This window comes from Pholcus phalangioides, unplaced genomic scaffold (genome assembly GCF_987345545.1).
Source record: "Pholcus phalangioides strain wild (caught in Gottingen) unplaced genomic scaffold, Ppha-v1.0 ptg000018l_1, whole genome shotgun sequence".
Classification (NCBI taxonomy): Eukaryota; Metazoa; Arthropoda; class Arachnida; order Araneae; family Pholcidae; genus Pholcus; species Pholcus phalangioides.
This window is the reverse complement of record NW_028301611.1, coordinates 10,330,617-10,348,219: the sequence shown is the minus strand read 5'-3', so window position 1 is coordinate 10,348,219 and position 17,603 is coordinate 10,330,617. Positions and strand designations below refer to the sequence as shown.

At 38.1% G+C, this 17,603-nt stretch overlaps 1 protein-coding gene across 3 annotated transcripts in view; it reads left to right on the top strand.

The window, feature by feature from the left end:
* bon (tripartite motif-containing protein bonus) overlaps nucleotides 1–15,734 on the top strand; it is a 102,873-nt gene extending 87,139 nt beyond the window's left edge. For 2 of the 3 annotated variants that reach the window (XM_089247948.1, XM_089247950.1), the window contains 5 exons: nucleotides 764–1,335; nucleotides 8,772–8,871; nucleotides 11,040–11,114; nucleotides 12,786–12,938; nucleotides 15,395–15,734. In XM_089247948.1, coding sequence (XP_089104074.1) covers nucleotides 764–1,335; nucleotides 8,772–8,871; nucleotides 11,040–11,114; nucleotides 12,786–12,938; nucleotides 15,395–15,595 — 1,101 coding nt within the window. In that variant the 3' untranslated portion in view covers nucleotides 15,596–15,734. The remainder of the gene's footprint in view (nucleotides 1–763; nucleotides 1,336–8,771; nucleotides 8,872–11,039; nucleotides 11,115–12,785; nucleotides 12,939–15,394) is intronic. The other variant, XM_089247949.1, reaches the window with a different exon arrangement.
* The last annotated feature ends 1,869 nt before the right edge of the window (nucleotides 15,735–17,603 follow it).

The window sequence follows — 17,603 nt, the reverse complement described above, 5'->3', positions numbered from 1 at the left end:
TGCATCATTTCCTCTCATTGAGGATTTTTCAGCGATTTTTTAGCAATAGTTAGCAACTTGGCAATAGTTGCTTATTTTTGGCATAATTTTTGGCGATGTTCCCGTATTTAGAATATAGTACCAATATCCGGAGATTCTTCTCGAGGAAATGTGGTCTCAACCCACATACTTTTTGATTGCTTTGTTTAAGCACTTCACACGTACAATCTTTTGGCAACAAATGTAGATTATCTCTATTTGACGAATCGGCGATAAATCTGGTAACCTCGTCCTGAGCTAACTGTACGTTAGAAAAAAAGGGGGGGGGAAGGAAAAAATATATATCAACATGTTCTGCCGTCCTGCCTTTACAGGCATACGGTAAAAATATATAATTATAATACATGGATAAGGTAATAAGAGAGTTTTTTTGGTCTCTCTCTTCACCCTCCCTCTTCTCTTTCGTTCTTACATGTGTATAGTAGAAAGATGCATTATATGTGTGGAAAAAAATCATTCACAGGAGTATAGAAATGAAGGAGGGGAAAGAAAAAGCAACTTTTTAATCGATATGGTTACTATAAAGCTTCGCGATTGTGAAGAGAGAGGAAAGGAAATACAGAAAACTTATTTTTGTATTTATTCCACCGGCACGCAATATTACGTCCGTGATCGTAAAGGGGTTAATTTTTCCAAAATATCGGACATGCTTCTTCGTTTGTGACATCCTTGTTCGTTATTCTTGCTATTTTTATTCATTTTCTGTTCCCTTTTGTCTTTCCAGCGAATTACTAGTACCGTGACGACAGATGAGGTGTCCCAATCGACTTCCGCCAGTGCCGCTGCTGCCCCACCATCGCCATCTTCAGCTGCCGTCGACCAAGACGAACAGAAAAATTCGGAAGAAAGTTTCCTAGACGTTTACGGTGATTCGCCTCTGCCCTCGCCGTCGGCTTTCGGTATCGACTGTTCCACGTTGGATGATCCTTGTGATCAAGAAACTGGGAACGGTGTGGACATCGGGGTAACTACGACCGTGTCGTCGCTCGTGGCAGAAGCAGCGGTGGCCTCTTCGCTCAGCAGCATCACATCTGACAAAGAAGAGAGCTCTCGCGCGTCCGAAACGATCGAAAAACCTCAGGGACCCGAAAAACTGGGAGAAAGTCCTCGTGCCTCAGAAAACGTAGACGCCGTCGCAGCTTCGGCCAGTCACCACGCGTTATCACCGAACAGGACAGAAACGCACGAGGACTTTTGTGCCGTGTGTAAGGATGGTGGCCGTGTCCTTTGCTGCAGCAGTTGTCCAAGAGTATTTCATTTTGAATGCCACATCCCTCCAATCATCGGAATACCTGAGTAGGTATCATTTTGTTTTTAAATTAACTGCAAGCTAACTTTTTTGCCAACTTTTAACGCTTTGACCGGCATAGTGCAAACCACTGAACCTCCCCATGTAAAGTTCCATTTCCTTTTTAAAAGAAGTAGGCTTTCTTCTGGGTTCTGGCTAAAGCAGGGGTTCTTATCCTATGTGTCGAGTCCCGAATTTGTTTCGCAGGAGCTTCCGATATAGGTAATAGGTCGTACAAATCCACTTACAATCGTGGGGGGTCAGGGAGGTTCTTAATCAATTGATTATGAACCAAACTTGTTTCGCTGGGACTTCCAGGATTGGTCGTACAAATCCACTTAACCGGGGGAATTTTTAGCCAATGAATGGCTCGCAAACCAAACTCATTTCGCAGACGCTTCCGATATGGGCCGTATAAATCTGGGCCGCCGGGGGGGGGAAGTATTAACCACATTCACTCACACATTTCATAGCGTGCACCGCTGAAGCTCTATCGACAATTGTCAATTTTAGCCAATGCGCATACGAACATGCATTACATGCACTACATCTTTTGTTTGCTTTTTTTTTTTTGCCTTGAAGTTTGCAACCCAAATTTTTTTTTCTTACCATAGTTTCAATCCCAAAGAAGGTAGTTGTGTATGTGGAATGTAATATTACTTCAATACATGTATTTTACATGTGGTTTTTGAGGCTTTATACGGCCTCTTTAAGGCCCTGCATAAGCAGTACAATTTGAGATAGATTTTTTTGGAATGACTCTTCATTCTTTTCTTTCCCTATATGTGTCAGTAACTATGAAAAAAATTATCAGATCGAAAAAAAAAAATCCTGCATCTAAGGGTTGAGAGAAGGTGAGATATATCTCGTCCATGCCTATGAGAGGTTAAATTGTATGTCACTTTCTTTGATGTTGCCTCTTCCTGCTTTTGGAATAAGCGTGGCAGTAAATAAGAGGAGGTGTTCGGTTCTCGATGGTAAAAAAATGTGTATATTGTGCTGAAAAATGAATATTGTACTATTATTTGAAAAAAAGAAATTTGAATTTTCCTGAAATTCCAGGGGTAAAATTGCAAAGAAAGAAGAAGACTTGATGTCCATATTTACTTCAAAAATATATATATATGCGCACCATATAACTCAAATTTGGCACAATATGTTTTTCACCCTATCAAGTCCTGGAACACCTCCTCTTCCATTAATTATGGTCACTTAATATACATGGTGTCGCAGCACTCTATCGCTAAAATGAGAAAGGTGAGGACGTAGTACACGTATTTTGGTAGACAATTTTACCGAATGGAGCCAAGGGTCGCAAATGACTTGTTTTTACTTGCATGTTTCCATACAATTTAAAAGCCATATAGCTGCCCACATTTAAGGGAAATATTTATTCTCAAAGAATTTATCCGAAAAAAAGACTGTTGCTTTCGTTTTTGATCCGTTAAATGACGTCACGAGCGTTGTGTAAATGTTATTGCTTCAAATCACAAAAAAATATCTCATTTTTTGCCAGCCATCGTCAATCCAGCCTTTTGACATCCAAAATTGGCACGATCGCGTGTGTATCTATTTTATCTATAGGTCCGGTTGAGTCCCGTTTCAAGCCCGCTGGAAATTTTATGATTGGCGGGATTTAATTCTTCAGACTAAGTAATTTAACCCAAGGAATTCAACCTACTGATTGGCGGTGGCTTTTACGATATCACATTTCCGCAACGGGGAAATATCCCTACAATTTCACTTTTACTAATGAAGAAATCCTTACGATTTCACTTTTACTAATGAAGAAATCCTTACAATTTCACTTTTACTAATGTAATGAAGAAATCCTTACAATTTCACTTTTACTAATGAAGAAATCCTTACAATTTCACTTTTACTAATGAAAAATCCCTGCAATGTTTTCAAAAATCCCTTTTACATTTATTTTTGTACGGACTTTAGATCTGCTCGAACACCTCCCGAATTCTCATTCTCCAAAGTTGGCAGTTATGAAGCCATTGGCGCCAAAAAAGTCCTTAAGTAACCCTGGGAGTAGAAGGGGGGGGGGGTTTCTTCTACACACATAACATCTGTAGAGAGGAAAAAGGACGAATTTTTTTCCTATCTGTGACTCCTCTAGATCAAACCTCCTCTAACCAGATCATGGCCACCCCTTTGTCTCAACGAAAAGATATAAGCAGGTAGTCGAAGAAGACCTGGAAAAATGATTATCTGTGACTGGAAAGAAGAAATTTCGTCAGTCGCGCTCCCCATGATGTGAGCAGGGTTTCCATATTTTGGTGATTTCTGAATTTTAGTGCAATGAATGCGTCCCTCGAATAAGTATTTTGCGGTCCTGGGTTCGGTAGGAAAAAATTGTTTTGTCGGTACTTGTATTCCTTTCCCCCTTCTCATTCTAGCGATAACATTATGGGACACTCTTTATTTCTCTGAAATGTATGGCAGCCTCGCAAGAAATTTTAAGTGAGTGCATTTATGCATTTGATTTTACTATGGTTGAAAAAAAAAACGTCACTGATGCATTTGAATTAAAGAAAACCCTTTATCCACCCCCTTCCCCATTGACAGACTATCCATGAAATTCAAGAAACGGAGAGTTCCCTTAAAAAGTGGCCAGGCCCTCAAAACTGTTAACATGTATCGGTGAGTATTTTGAAATGACGATGACAACAAATATTTGTTTGCATGATAAATGACAGCATGCGTTATATTCTCCCCAGACTTTAACCCTTTAAGCGGCAATGGCGAGATATCTCGCCTTCATAAAAAGCCTCTTATTTTAGCATTGACAAGCCCAGATATTTTGTAAAAATGAAAACCTTTCCCTGCACCCTTCGTTTACGCGTGCTGAAAATCGGAAGAAAGCCTACTTAGTCATTTCTAGTAGCTGCTTAAAGGGTTAAAGCTTCCCATTCACTAATCCATTATGTGTGGAGGACACCAGTATCGATTGGTAAGGGACAATTCGAAGTTATGGTGTCGCAGGGAACTTTTTTGTCGAATAGGGTTGTTAATAAATGGAATAGCGTACCCCCAGGGGTAGTAAATTGTAACACGATTGACACATTTAAAAAGAAATACGATAACATGTTGGGGTAAATCGATAAGTTATCCATACTTAGAATAAGAGACAACCATAAGTATCTCTTATGGGCATTGTATAATATTTCATCTTGTATATATATTGTTTGTAATTGCATTTTTAATTGGGTTGCTGTATTTTTGAAATATATGACATCCATATTTATGATGGGCATCTTTTTCCTCAGCCACCTTGTTGGGCATTTTGCCTGTCGTGGCCTTGTATTTGTATTTGCTGGGGAAAAAATGTAGCACATTAAACGCTTTGAGATGCGTGTATGAAATTTATACCTGTAAAGGTGCATATACAGGGTGATTCAAAGTGTTTACTCACAGGACTATCTTTGCAAGTTCGACTTGGACAACCAAACCCAACCTTGACGCATCACTGCAGAGTCACACACACACACACACACACGCGCACGCACGCTCAATCAATCGATCAATCTATGTACAGGGTGATTCAGAAAAGATGGGAAAAACTTTAAGAGGTGATCGTACACACCAATACAAACAATTCTGTGGTATATGGTCAGAACATGATATCTCCAAAAAAATGCCCTTTTGATCTAAAAGTAAGTCTAGCTAATTATAACTAATTAGAAGTGAGATAAATGCATAAATACGTGCGTACGGCTAAACAACGTTTGGCCGGTTTTTTTTTCATGCATGAAATTTTCATCCGTATTTGTGTGTGTATGTATGCTTTATTTTTGATTATTAAATGACAATGAAAATACGTATATCTCAAAAATGTGATTTCGGAGTTATCATGTTCTGACCAAACACCACAGAATTGTCATCAAAGAATGCATGGTCTAACATGATACGCAAACGTACTAGCTCGTTTCGAAACGGCTGCTCCGCAAACGTTAAAACTGCATTCCTGTTGAAATTTATCGGGTGAAGAACACTCTGCATGCAAATGTAGCGTGGGGAAGAAGAAACCGTATGCTGACATGCATTTCACACCCTCACTCACTCACTCATTCTAATCCACTGTGATTCCACCAGACAGACAATATGACCTTCTTGTGTGTCAGTGTGCGTCTCTCCGTCTTTTTGCCCTCGCACGGGGCAATTCCCATCTGGATTGTCAAGGGGAATGTCCATAGAACATTCCTCCGGACGGAATTAATCGTGATTGCAGCCCTGAAAGCACAAAGTATGGATTTTCAGTGGGACCAAATGATGTGACGAATTTCATATTTTTCAACCGACATTTTACACGACCCTTATATACCTAAAAGTTGCAAACAACTAAAAAAATTTTGCGTAATACTAAAACACATTTAAACTTTTCCAAAATGTTCGCGATTGTTCAAATTGGACTGTAAACACTACTGCATTTCGTCTGGCGCTACTTGTCATTTCTGGCCAGAACCTAAGGTGCAAAACAAAATTACCCACGAGATAATAAAATACACCAACTTCTCAAGAGAGAGAGAGAGAGAGAGAGAGAATTAATTTCTAAACCATAAATGGCTTCACGAGAATGTTTTCGATGCCAATCTCTGAATAGGGTCGTCATCTACACGCGCTAAATTATACAACGTCTAGCTGCTGGGCTGAAATCTTATAGAAAGCCAAATCTCCGCTGTACTCAAATGAGTACGCATAGTTGGTGCAAATAGGTTACAAATACAAATACAACGCCACAACAGGCAAATTGCCCAACGAGGTGGCTGACTTAAGAACATCATGGATCCCCGAGCCCCTACCTACTACTGCTACACCACACATGCACCCCCCCCGCGGAACCCCCCCCCCCCAACGAATCGGTACATGCGGTAATGTGCGTGTACGTGTAGTGCAACCTGACGTAAAGTTTGTTTCTGTGTAATGCTTGTTATGTGTAGTGCTGCCATCTGCCCCCAGTTTTACTAACTATGAGTGAAGTGTTATGGTTGAATGATTTACCGTTGTAGGACTGTTGCTCTCTGTGGCGAGACTTTTTAACGGGGAGATCGGCTCGCATTTGCGCCTTGAAGTTGGGAACCACAGAAAACCAACTTCAGCCGACCACCACTGTGGGGTTCGAACCCGGATCCTCGCATCACGAGTCCGGCACTATAACCACTCGACCACCACAGCGGCTTAAATTTATATTTGAGTATGATATATTACATTGGGTTATATTTGAATTCGAAAATTGCTGAAAATGAGGGAAAGAACAGCATAATGAACTTGTCCGTTTGTTTATGCGGTTCTTTCCTTCAGCGGTTTTCAAATATCTTAGAATATTGCACTTCAAAACAGCAATTTTTTTTCGGTTGGGCACAAAACACTTGGTTTTGAACAACAACTTTCTCTCTTTGAATTTTTTCAGACAGGATCACCAAATAAAAAGTTGATTGTTTTTTATTTTAATAACTATGCAACCCGTTGCAATATGAATTGCGTACCTGAGGTTTAAACGTTATTTGGACTCTTTTCCAACTAGAAGTGTGCTTCTAGGACCAACTATTCACGAGTTATTCCTAGATAAAAGGACTTTTTTTCCTATTGTTTCCAAAAGTGAATTTGACATTTTCCCGAATTCCTAGAAAAATACTGGGTGAATCGTCATGAAATTTCGGTCGTGCATACCTTATATTAGTGGTCACCATTTCCAGCAAAACTTTAGTCACGTCACGAGTGCATTTAGAGGACCGGCAAAAAATTAAATAAGAAAAAAAAAAAGGTTTTGATCAACCCTGTATCTCTCAGAAAAAGCCGCATATGACTTGCAACTTTGAAAAATATTGTACTAACTCTGTGTAATACTTTTGGGCATTTTCGTGAGAATAGCGCGTATATTCACAAAAATATAAAAACGCTTTCTATAAAAATTCCAATTTTCATCTCATGATATTTGCTTATAAGAGTTATCAATCAGTACTTATCGAGTTATCAATCAATTTGTATGAAATTTACAGAAAACATGACGCTATAGATGAAACATACTGTATAAAAATGCGCAATCAATATAAATTTTATTTCTCGCAATTTGATTGCTAGATATATAGTGCAACTTATATGAAAATTCCAGCTGAATGTCGTGAAAATTCAGAATGATATACACGATATTGTAAGCTGTAATTTCGAAACTTGCTGAAAGTAACTGGAAATAATAAGGGATTTTTCACAAATTGGTAAACGATTATTTTACGTTATTTGATTATTCCGACAATAAGCCCACAGCATTGTGCACGTGAGCGAAGACGCGTGTCTGATGCTATGTAAGAGATGTATTCTTTCATAACACGCGTGTGTAGTGTCAAAATAAACAAACTGATAGAAAAAATTAAATAACGGCAAATAATCCTATACCAATTTGTAGAAAATTCCTTATTATTCAGTTACTTTGAACAAGTTTCGAAATTGCTACTCAAAATATCGCGTATATCCATCTGAATTTTCATGGCATGCTGCTGCTGGAGTTTTCATATAAGTTGCACTATATCATTCGATCTGGTAATCAAATTATGAGAAATTCATATTTCTTGCGCATGCACAATCAATAATCATTTACTAAAATTACTCATATTCTACTGACTAATTATCTTTTATATTTTAAATTTCTATACACTACGCTTCATCTATAATGTCATGCTTTCTGTATATTTCGTGCAAATTGATTGAAAACGCGGCATGTTATAAGCAAAAATCTTGCGATGAAAATTGGAATTTTTACGGAAAACCTTTATATTTTCGTGGATATACGTGCGATTTGCACGAACAGTAGTGCACAAAGTGGTGCGCGTAGATATTACAATATTTTTACAAGTCATTTTCAGCTTTCTCTGATACAGGGTTGATCAAAATCCTTTTTTCTATTATTTAATATTTTGCCGAATCCCTAGAGGCACTTATGACTAAATTTTCACTGGAAATGGTGAGCACTAATATAAGGTATGCGTGACTGAAATGTCAGAACGATTCGCCCGATATTTTTCTAGAAATTCGAGAAAACGTCTTATCTCTAAAAAAGACACAGACTTTTGGAAACATGGTGTATATAAGAGCTAGGAAGCCTAGAGACATGCAATACATTTCTAGAAATACACAAGTCTCTCCTACTCATTTATTGGCAAACGCAAGCCCACATACATCCAGGAGGTACTTAAACTCTTGCGCATTCAAAGAGGGGACTTCACGTACTCTTTTTCTACGCATGTCTAGGAATAGACGAGGCTCTCTACTCATTTCCAGTTGGTAGTACTCGTGAAGCACGACCCATCATGGTTATTTTGTGGCCTAATGTTGTTCGATTCTTAACCTTCAACCAACTAAGTGGGGAGAAACTATCACTTTTTTATAGAATAAAATTATGCATTGCTTCATCGGTACTTAACACTTAATCGATTTGTTTCAGTGGAGAATGGTTCTGCCGTCTCTGTGAAGACGTCAAAAATACGCCTCTAGATACCGTTAAGAAACGTAAAAGAATCGGATTATCCGATCGAGAGCTTAAGGTACGCTGTTGTTATCATTTTTTATTGATTTAGAATTCTGAGGCAGTTTAGTTCTTATGTTTATCTTGTTAATCATGATTTATAATTATAATATGCATTATATAAGTGTCTCGATGCTTACACAGCGTCTGAGAGAAACATAGAAAGGTCTCCCTAACTCTGAGATGACTTGTGAAACAGTGACAAAAAATAAACACGGAACAAGTACATGGTTCGTTTAAGGCACAGGGAGGTTTTCACGATGGGCCGAATCGAAACTTCCCACGAAACCCGTGGGCCACTAACTCATGTAATTTAGTGACATCTTAATGGAAGGGGCCAATGGAACTCCCGAGTTAAACAGGGACAAAAATAATTTAAGACTTTTTATTTATTTTTAAATAATTTCTTTTATTAATTATCAATTTTCATTAGTTCTGAAATATTTTTTTTTGCACTAATTCTGAAAAAAAGTCCTTGATTAATTACTGATTAAAAGTTAGTTAATATTCTGAAATTAATATTTCAAGCTGAAATCACTTAAAATGATTCTTTAATTATTTATTTCGGTAATTCTGTAAGTATTTTCCTCCTCAATATGTCTTGAAATAATTTATTTTAATAATTGTGCAATTATTCCTTCATTGATTGTGAAAAATAATTTCTATCGGAAATTACGAAATTATTTCTCTAATTGTTATTTTAAGTAAGTTTTTTTTGCACAAATTCTGAAATTATTTGTTTAAAAAATTCTGGAATTATTTCTTTCTCTAATTGAGTTCTCATCAATTCTGGAATTATTTCTTTCATTAATTGAGTTCTCATCAATTCTGGAATTATTTCTTTCTCTAATTGAGTTCTCATCAATTCTGGAATTATTTCTTTCTCTAATTGAGTTCTCATCAATTCTGGAATTATTTCTTTCATTAATTGAGTTCTCATCAATTCTGGAATTATTTCTTTCATTAATTGATTTCTCATCAATTCTGGAATTATTTCTTTCATTAATTGAGTTCTCATCAATTCTGGAATTATTTCTTTCTCTAATTGAGTTCTCATCAATTCTGGAATTATTTCTTTCATTAATTGATTTCTCATCAATTCTGGAATTATTTCTTTCATTAATTGATTTCTCATCAATTCTGGAATTATTTCTTTCATTAATTCTGAGTTCTCATCAATTCTGGAATTATTTCTTTCATTAATTGATTTCTCATCAATTCTGGAATTATTTCTTTCATTAATTGAGTTCTCATCAATTCTGGAATTATTTCTTTCATTAATTCTGAGTTCTCATCAATTCTGGAATTATTTCTTTCATTAATTCTGAGTTCTCATCAATTCTGGAATTATTTCTTTCTTTTATTCTAGAATTATTTCTTTCATTTATTCTAGAATTATTTCTTTCAATTCCAAAATTATTTCTTTCAATTCCAAAATTATTTCTTTCAATTCCAAAATTATTTCTTTCAATTCCAAAATTATTTCTTTCATAAATTAGGAATTAATCATTTTTCAATGTTTTCAACCATTTTCTAAAAATGATCGGCAGGCCACACACAAAAAGCTCCGAGGGCCGACTGTGTCCGGCGGGCCATACGTTGAAGACTCCTGGTTTAAAAGAGGGGCCCTCCTACCTTTTAACGTGGTAAAAAATTTTATGTAGAAATACTATTAAAAATATTATTCATCGATTGATTTATTTCAAATTTTTACCACATATTTGATGGTACGTATATGGTACTCCGTGCCATTTTAAAATTTTACATATCTTCAATGCTTAATTTTTTACAAATTTTCGAAAAAGCTTTCGCTCATGATAAAATAACATGACCTGAATAAAACTGAATAAAAATTGATTCGAAATAAAGGAAACAGTTCAGTTCATAAACGTTGCCGGTTGCATTACTTCAAAGTGGAAAGTTTCATAGGGGAAAGTATTCATTTTAAAGTAAGGAGTAACTAATACAAGAATGATAGTATTTTTTCTTGCGTGCAATCATATCTTTATTAGTGTTGAAATATTTTTTCCATGTTCAATAATTTTAGTTATAGTGGATTAATTTTTTTTTCTCGCTCAGTGTATTTGTTATTATGAGTGTGAATTGTTTTTATGAAAGTGCGTGTGATCCGAACTAAAGCGCGGTTAATTACATCCCTGTTATAACATGTATTGTGTATATTTCCAGTATTGCGAAAAGATTCTTCTAGAGTTGTACTGCGATCCGAATAGTCTCCCGTTCCATCATAAAGTCAGCAAGAAGGTAGGCACCTATCACTGAAAGTTTCAATTTTTTGTTTTCCTTCGTTGTTTCAAATGAAATCCAAAACCTAAAAAGAGACTACTAACTCTTGGTCAGAGGAGCATTTGCAGGGGGACTTAGCGGGCACCCTCTGTTAATAGCCCCTTTATAGCTCAAGGTGGTAAGTATTCGGAGGGGCGGTAAATTCCACGATTGATTGGCTTTTTTTATTTTTATTTTTTGATAAATCACGTTCTGGATTGCAGTATCCATCCTTTATTGCGAATGGCAATTTTATCGATAGTTGGCGACTTTCTTTAGCCCTTGACGATTTTTTGCCTGAAATTGACAACTTACTTGCCTTTGACAGTTTTTTTGTTTTTTTTTTGCCTTTTAATGGAAAATTACTTGAAATTGACAAATTTTTTTGGCTGTAATTGACAAATTTGATTGCCTTTAGCAACTTTTTTTGGATGTAACTCGGACTTTAGTCAGGCATCTCCAGCCACTTTTGGTTGCAGCAGGTCTAGCAACTTTACTTTTTTAGGCGATATTCCTTATTTTTATGAAGGAAATATTGTCAGCCTAGGTATTTACCGTATTGTGTATGTTATGGTAAATGTGATAAATCGATTATTATGCATACTTACCAATCGTTTCGATAAGTTTGATAAATACTTGAAATATGTCGTCCTTACCTGTCGTTATGCATAATACCCAAGTGTAATTGGTGAATATTGTATATATGAAAAAAATTCCAAATGAGTCTAGTATGAATGTAGTCGGACCCGTATATAATGATAAAGTTTGCGATCATACCCCGATATAATGATAAAATACTTGTATGAGTTATCATGTATAATACGTATGTATCGTATAGTCCGATTTATATATCTCAGTGAGGCACCCCCCAACCCACCCCGAAGGGTATACGGGAAAATTTAGTAAATCTGACACTACACTCAGTACGAAAAACTGGCTGGGCGAAACGGGATAAATTCCTGAGTCGAGTGCCATTGAGGTCAGATTCGAGAGAGGTGCCACTCCCTTAATGTCCGTCTTGGCGATTTATATGATATACTATATGATGTAGTACGATTTATGTTTACTAACGACGCGGTGCTTGGGTATTATGCATAATCGCTGGCAAAAATGATAATTTAGGGAAATTTGTCAAACTTACCAAAATGGTTGGTGAGTATACATAATAACCGCATTTGTCACATTTACCGTAACTTTTGTACCTGAAGAACTTTCGCGGACCGGATGGAGCCCCCTTGGTGAGCCGCGTCTGGCCAGCACCTCCTAGTGATAGAAGGCCTCCGCACGGGTTGCCACAAACGTCATTCAGACTACCTAGCAAGTTTGCCACATTTTAAAACACAGCATCCTATTTCGTTTCTTCTCATTTTTGCTTAGCATCTTCCTGATTGGCTCACAAATACCGCACAGTGATTGGATGTCGGGGCATAGAAATCGCCAATTCCGAGCCCGATAATTTCTTTTCAGCACAATGATGATACCGGCACGAGAATTTTTTTCCCTGAATATTCTGAGGGGAAAATGAACTACTTACTGGCGTCACAAGCAGCATGCGGAGGCCTTCTATCTCTGGCCCGCAGAACGGAATCTTTGAACCCCTGCTGTGTACTTGACTGTATAAGTTTCATTATTCACGTATTTCTCTTCTAGACTCCATTCTACTATGCCATTATCAAGGAACCAATGGATCTGTCTACAATCAAATTGAAACTTGGCCCTTCAAATTTTGAAAACTATCGTTCTGTACAGAACTTCCGTCAGGACATTGAATTGATGCTCTCAAATTGCCGCACATTCAATGGAGTAAGTATACTAAACATTGAGTGCATAGTAATAATGATGTAGCGCATACTAACTCCGCTTGAAATACGAATCGTTTGTGCAGCAAATATCTCTTCAGCCGTTGACATTAGAAACATAATTTCAATTGCAAAAAGTTTTCGAACGACGTCCAGTTGTTACTTAAAATCTCAAAATTTGTTTGAAGGGTCGTTTATACATTAAAAAAAAAATTAAAGTTCTTATACAGTTCCCGTGTGACAAAATCTCCTGTTATTGAGATGTAGATTCCGCTCTAAAAAGTAACTTGCAAAAAATTGCGGTCAGTCAGCACAGTGTCATAGACACGGCCGCAAGTTTTGACTTGAATATGTTTTTCGGGCCTACCTTTGCGTGGTAGGTATAAACGTAATGAAATTGGTGTCAGGTTTGTCCTTGTAATAGCTGGCAGATGATACCAATGTTCTCTATTCGTGTTGCGAACTTCTTCGGATATAGCCTAAAAAGAAAACTGTTACGAAATCATCAAGAATGCGGGCTGCTAGTCTGGTGGCCAGACCGGAAGAGGTATTAAAATATTAAAACCAGAGTAGCATCATTGGATTTGTCTCAAAAATGCCTATCAGGCGTCACCATTAGCTTCTGTCAGCTTGGCGAACCTCTCGAGATGTAGCGTAAAACGATTTCGTTACGAAGCGGGTCGTGAGTTTGATGCTCAGACCAGAGGGCGTATCAAGACCAGAGTTGTATCATTGGATTTGCCTTAACGAGATCTACCCGCAGCCATCAAAACACTGAATACTTCCTGAGATATGAACGTTTAAATTATTTCGCCACTCAGCTTTTTGCGAATGCATCCAGTGTCATCTGTTGATTTAAAAGACGTATTCACGTCGAAATCCCATATTGTTTAAATGTATTTGTGTTTCTCAAAAATCTCTTTTAATATTTGTCTTTATACGGGATTTGGAAATTATTATCCAAGGTTGGCAGCTATGCATCGTTTAAGAATGTTATCCACTGATACAAGAGGTCTGTTCAAAAGTATCCTATCATAATTTTTTGTGCGCACACCAAGCGTACAGCAAAAGGCGTGCACTGTACAGGTGTGGTCTGGTGGTTTGGTGCAACTATCGTGACGGAGTCGACTCAAGAGTCGAAACTGTAACACCGTCTGCGCCTCGCAGTGTTACACTATGTAGGCGGGGGCGTAGCCAGAAATTTCGTTCGGGGGGCGGGGACCGAAGTGATTTAACAATAGATTCGGCCATCTTTTTCCCTTTTCTCGACCATTTTCTCACATTTCGGGAGGGGGGGGGGAGAACCTGACCCCCAAGTCCCCTTCGCTATGCCCTTGTATGTAGGAGATCCTAACGCACATGTTTGAATTTTTACCCTACAGCAGACCGCCGATCAGTGATGGTAACCTCGTCGAGCAAAATTTCCCTTTTGACTAAATTTTTCCCACGCATTTCGTAAAATGTGCTGCCAGCTACCGGGGAAAGTACGTAGTCAAGTGTTTTACAATAGAAAAGTATTGCACTAAATTAATTTTTTTTATTTTTTCAAAAAATGCTTTTGTTTGACGAACTCTTTAAAATTTCCCACTTAGACAAATTTTTGGACTTGACTGCATATTTCCACCGATAGATGGCAAGACAATTTTCGGAATGTGTGGGAAAATTTAGTCAGGGAAATTTTGCTTGACGAGGTTACCATCACTGCGCGCCAGTGTGAATCTTGCCTAAGCGACCGCCGTCGCATTTTCCTTTTTTGGCAAAATGGCTAGAAAAACTTGAGAACGGTAATACATTAAATTCTGAGTGAAGATCAGTGATTCCAGAGTGGAAACAATCCGCAAGATTCAACAAGTCTTTGGAGATGAAGGAGTACGTTCCGCACGGCATAACCATCACCCAGGAGTACTACCAAGATGTTCTGTGTCGCAATTGGCAGCTCCATCGCGATTTATGCAGTAGCTTTGTTCGCAGTGGTGGTCGGCTGAAGTTGGTTTTCTGTGGTTCCCAACTTTCGAGGTGCGAATGCATGCCGATCTCCCCGTTAAAAAAGTTTCACCGCAGAGAGCAACAGGCCTACAACGATAAAATCTTCGAACATTACACTTCATTCATAGTTCAAAAAATATGTGGTAGATGGCAGCACTTTAACAAGCATTACACATAAACAAGCTTCGCGGTAGGTTCACAACACGGACACGCACATTCCAGCATGTACCAATTCGTTAGAAGTTCCGCAGATGAATATGGACGAGGTACATGTGTGGTTTAGTGGTAGTAGCAGCTTTGTTCAAGATTTTCGTGACATTTTGTCAAAAACGAAAACACGGCGGCGCTCACTTATTCTCTAGTTTCATTGGTTTCACGCACGAAAAATTATATTCGGATGCTTTTTTGAATAAATCTCGTGGGGAAAGTATCAGTTGTCAAAGTATTAAAAAAATTTTTTTTCATCTCCTGCAGGAGGGATCAAAATTATACGAGGTCGCCAAATCACTGGAAGCTCGTTTCGAGAGCCTGATGTCGCTCTATTTTGCCGGTCCCGAAGATGGCAGTGACGAACTTGCCGAGTCACCGGCCGAGATCATCCCGTGGCGATCATCCAAGAGATCCAGCAAGAGATGCTTATCCACTTCGTCCTCATCTTCATTCGATTCGGATTAATATTGTGCCTTTGCCACTTGTACTAGGGATCGCGCACAGGGTAATTCTTGAGCTTAAAAGATATTATTTTTCCGTTGTTGTTGACTGCACTCGAGAATCGGATGCGTACAAACATTTTGTGAGTTCGTTTCTTTCCCAGATACACCCCCTCCCCCCCCCCCCCACTGTAGTAACATCACCCACCCCCCCCGTGTAACAGAGCGAGAGCCATGCCTGGTTTTATAGGGTGACCATATGCCCCGTTTTTTACCACATTTTTTTCAACGAATCCTACTTGAATTTTTATTCTTTAATGAAATCGAGAATCAGAACTATTTTCGCAACTCATGAATCATTCTTATGATTGTATACGCTCATTGTGTTGAACTTTTTTGTGTAGTAGGAAATTGCGCGTCATTTATTCACTTATTGTGATTTCTCGGTGGTTTCAGCTATTAAAATTGGCTACTTTACAGCGGAACGTCCCGGTAAAGCGAGTCATATGGTCACGTTATGCAATCCCGAAAAATCACCGGTTTGTTGTTGTTTTTTTTCATTTAGTAGTATGAAATGTTTTCATCGGTGCAAAATGTTTCATCACGTGTTGTGTTAAGGTGTATTCACACACACACACACACCGCTCACGGTTTCCTCTGCTAGCCTTTACATTTTCACACTCATCAGGCGCGGTGCAGAATCCGATTGCCGTCATACTTCGGTTTCTTTGGAAGGAATTTTTTTTGACAAATCGAACGAGGGCTCCATTAGCCATCGTTTTCCGAATTGTAATTAAAATGTATTTTTTATATATTTTATTTTTTTTCTTGCTGCAACGCTGCTCACTCCTATGCTCATTCGCTCACTGCTTTGCGCATTCACTCGTTTTGCGCTCATTGGTTTTCTCATTCATTCATTCCTATGCTCACTCACCACTTCTGCATTCACTCGCTAACTTATTCGCTCAATCACCACTCCTATGCTCGTTGATTTTCTCATTCACTCACTCCTGTGCTCACTGATTTGGTCACTTAATGATTCACTTGGATGTTAACAAATTAGTGAGCATAGGAGTGAGCGAATGAGAAAATCAGTGACCAAGTGAGCATAAGAGTGAGCGAATGGGAAAATCAGTGACCAAGTGAGCATAAGAGTGGTGATTAAGAAAATAAGTGAGCATAGAAAAGAGTAAATGAACAAATCTGTGTGCGAGGGAACATGGGAGTGAGCGAATGAGCAAATTAGTGAGCGTAGGAATGATCGAATGAGTAAATTAGTGCTCACTTGCTCATAATCCGACTCCATCTATGGTCGTTGAATTGCTTGTTGGTAAAATTTCGTGGCGGTGACTGGAACCTGACCGACACTGAACTGATGTGTGTGAATAGCCCATACAGTGAAGGGTCGGATGTATCGGCGTCTGAACAAAGACGGTGCATCGACTTCACTGATGTGTGTGAATAGACCTTTAAACCAGGGCTGGACAAATCCCAGGCGCCAGATCAGATCGCCATGGCGACTGAAAAATTGGTATTAGCGCCTAAAATTTTCTTTGCGTGGTAACTAAATTGCAGGCTGAGAACAGCACAAAATGTTTGGCAATTTATAGCAGCATATCTGCTGACATGAAAGAGCGTCACTGTAAAATTCAAAAGAAGCACTATTTTGGATTTTTTTTTTTTTGGCGCCTTAGGCGATTTTTTTTGGCTCCTAGATTTTTTTTGCGATTTATCCGTCCCTGATTTAAACTGCACATTTTTCAAGTGGGTTTCGGCACCTGTGGAACTGCCTTTATGTGTCAATGAAATGTGCGACTGTCTATCATTAAAGTGTTCTTTTATCGTCTCTAGAGATGGCCACGTTTATTTAATCGTGAAGAGAATGTTACAATCGAAGATATATTATATTGTGCGAAATTTTATTTAGTAAAAAGAATCTAAATATATTGGGCCGTGGATGATATTTTAGCTCAAAATGAATTTATTTGTAGATGTGATGATAATTAATATTATTTATGTTTTGTACATACTGG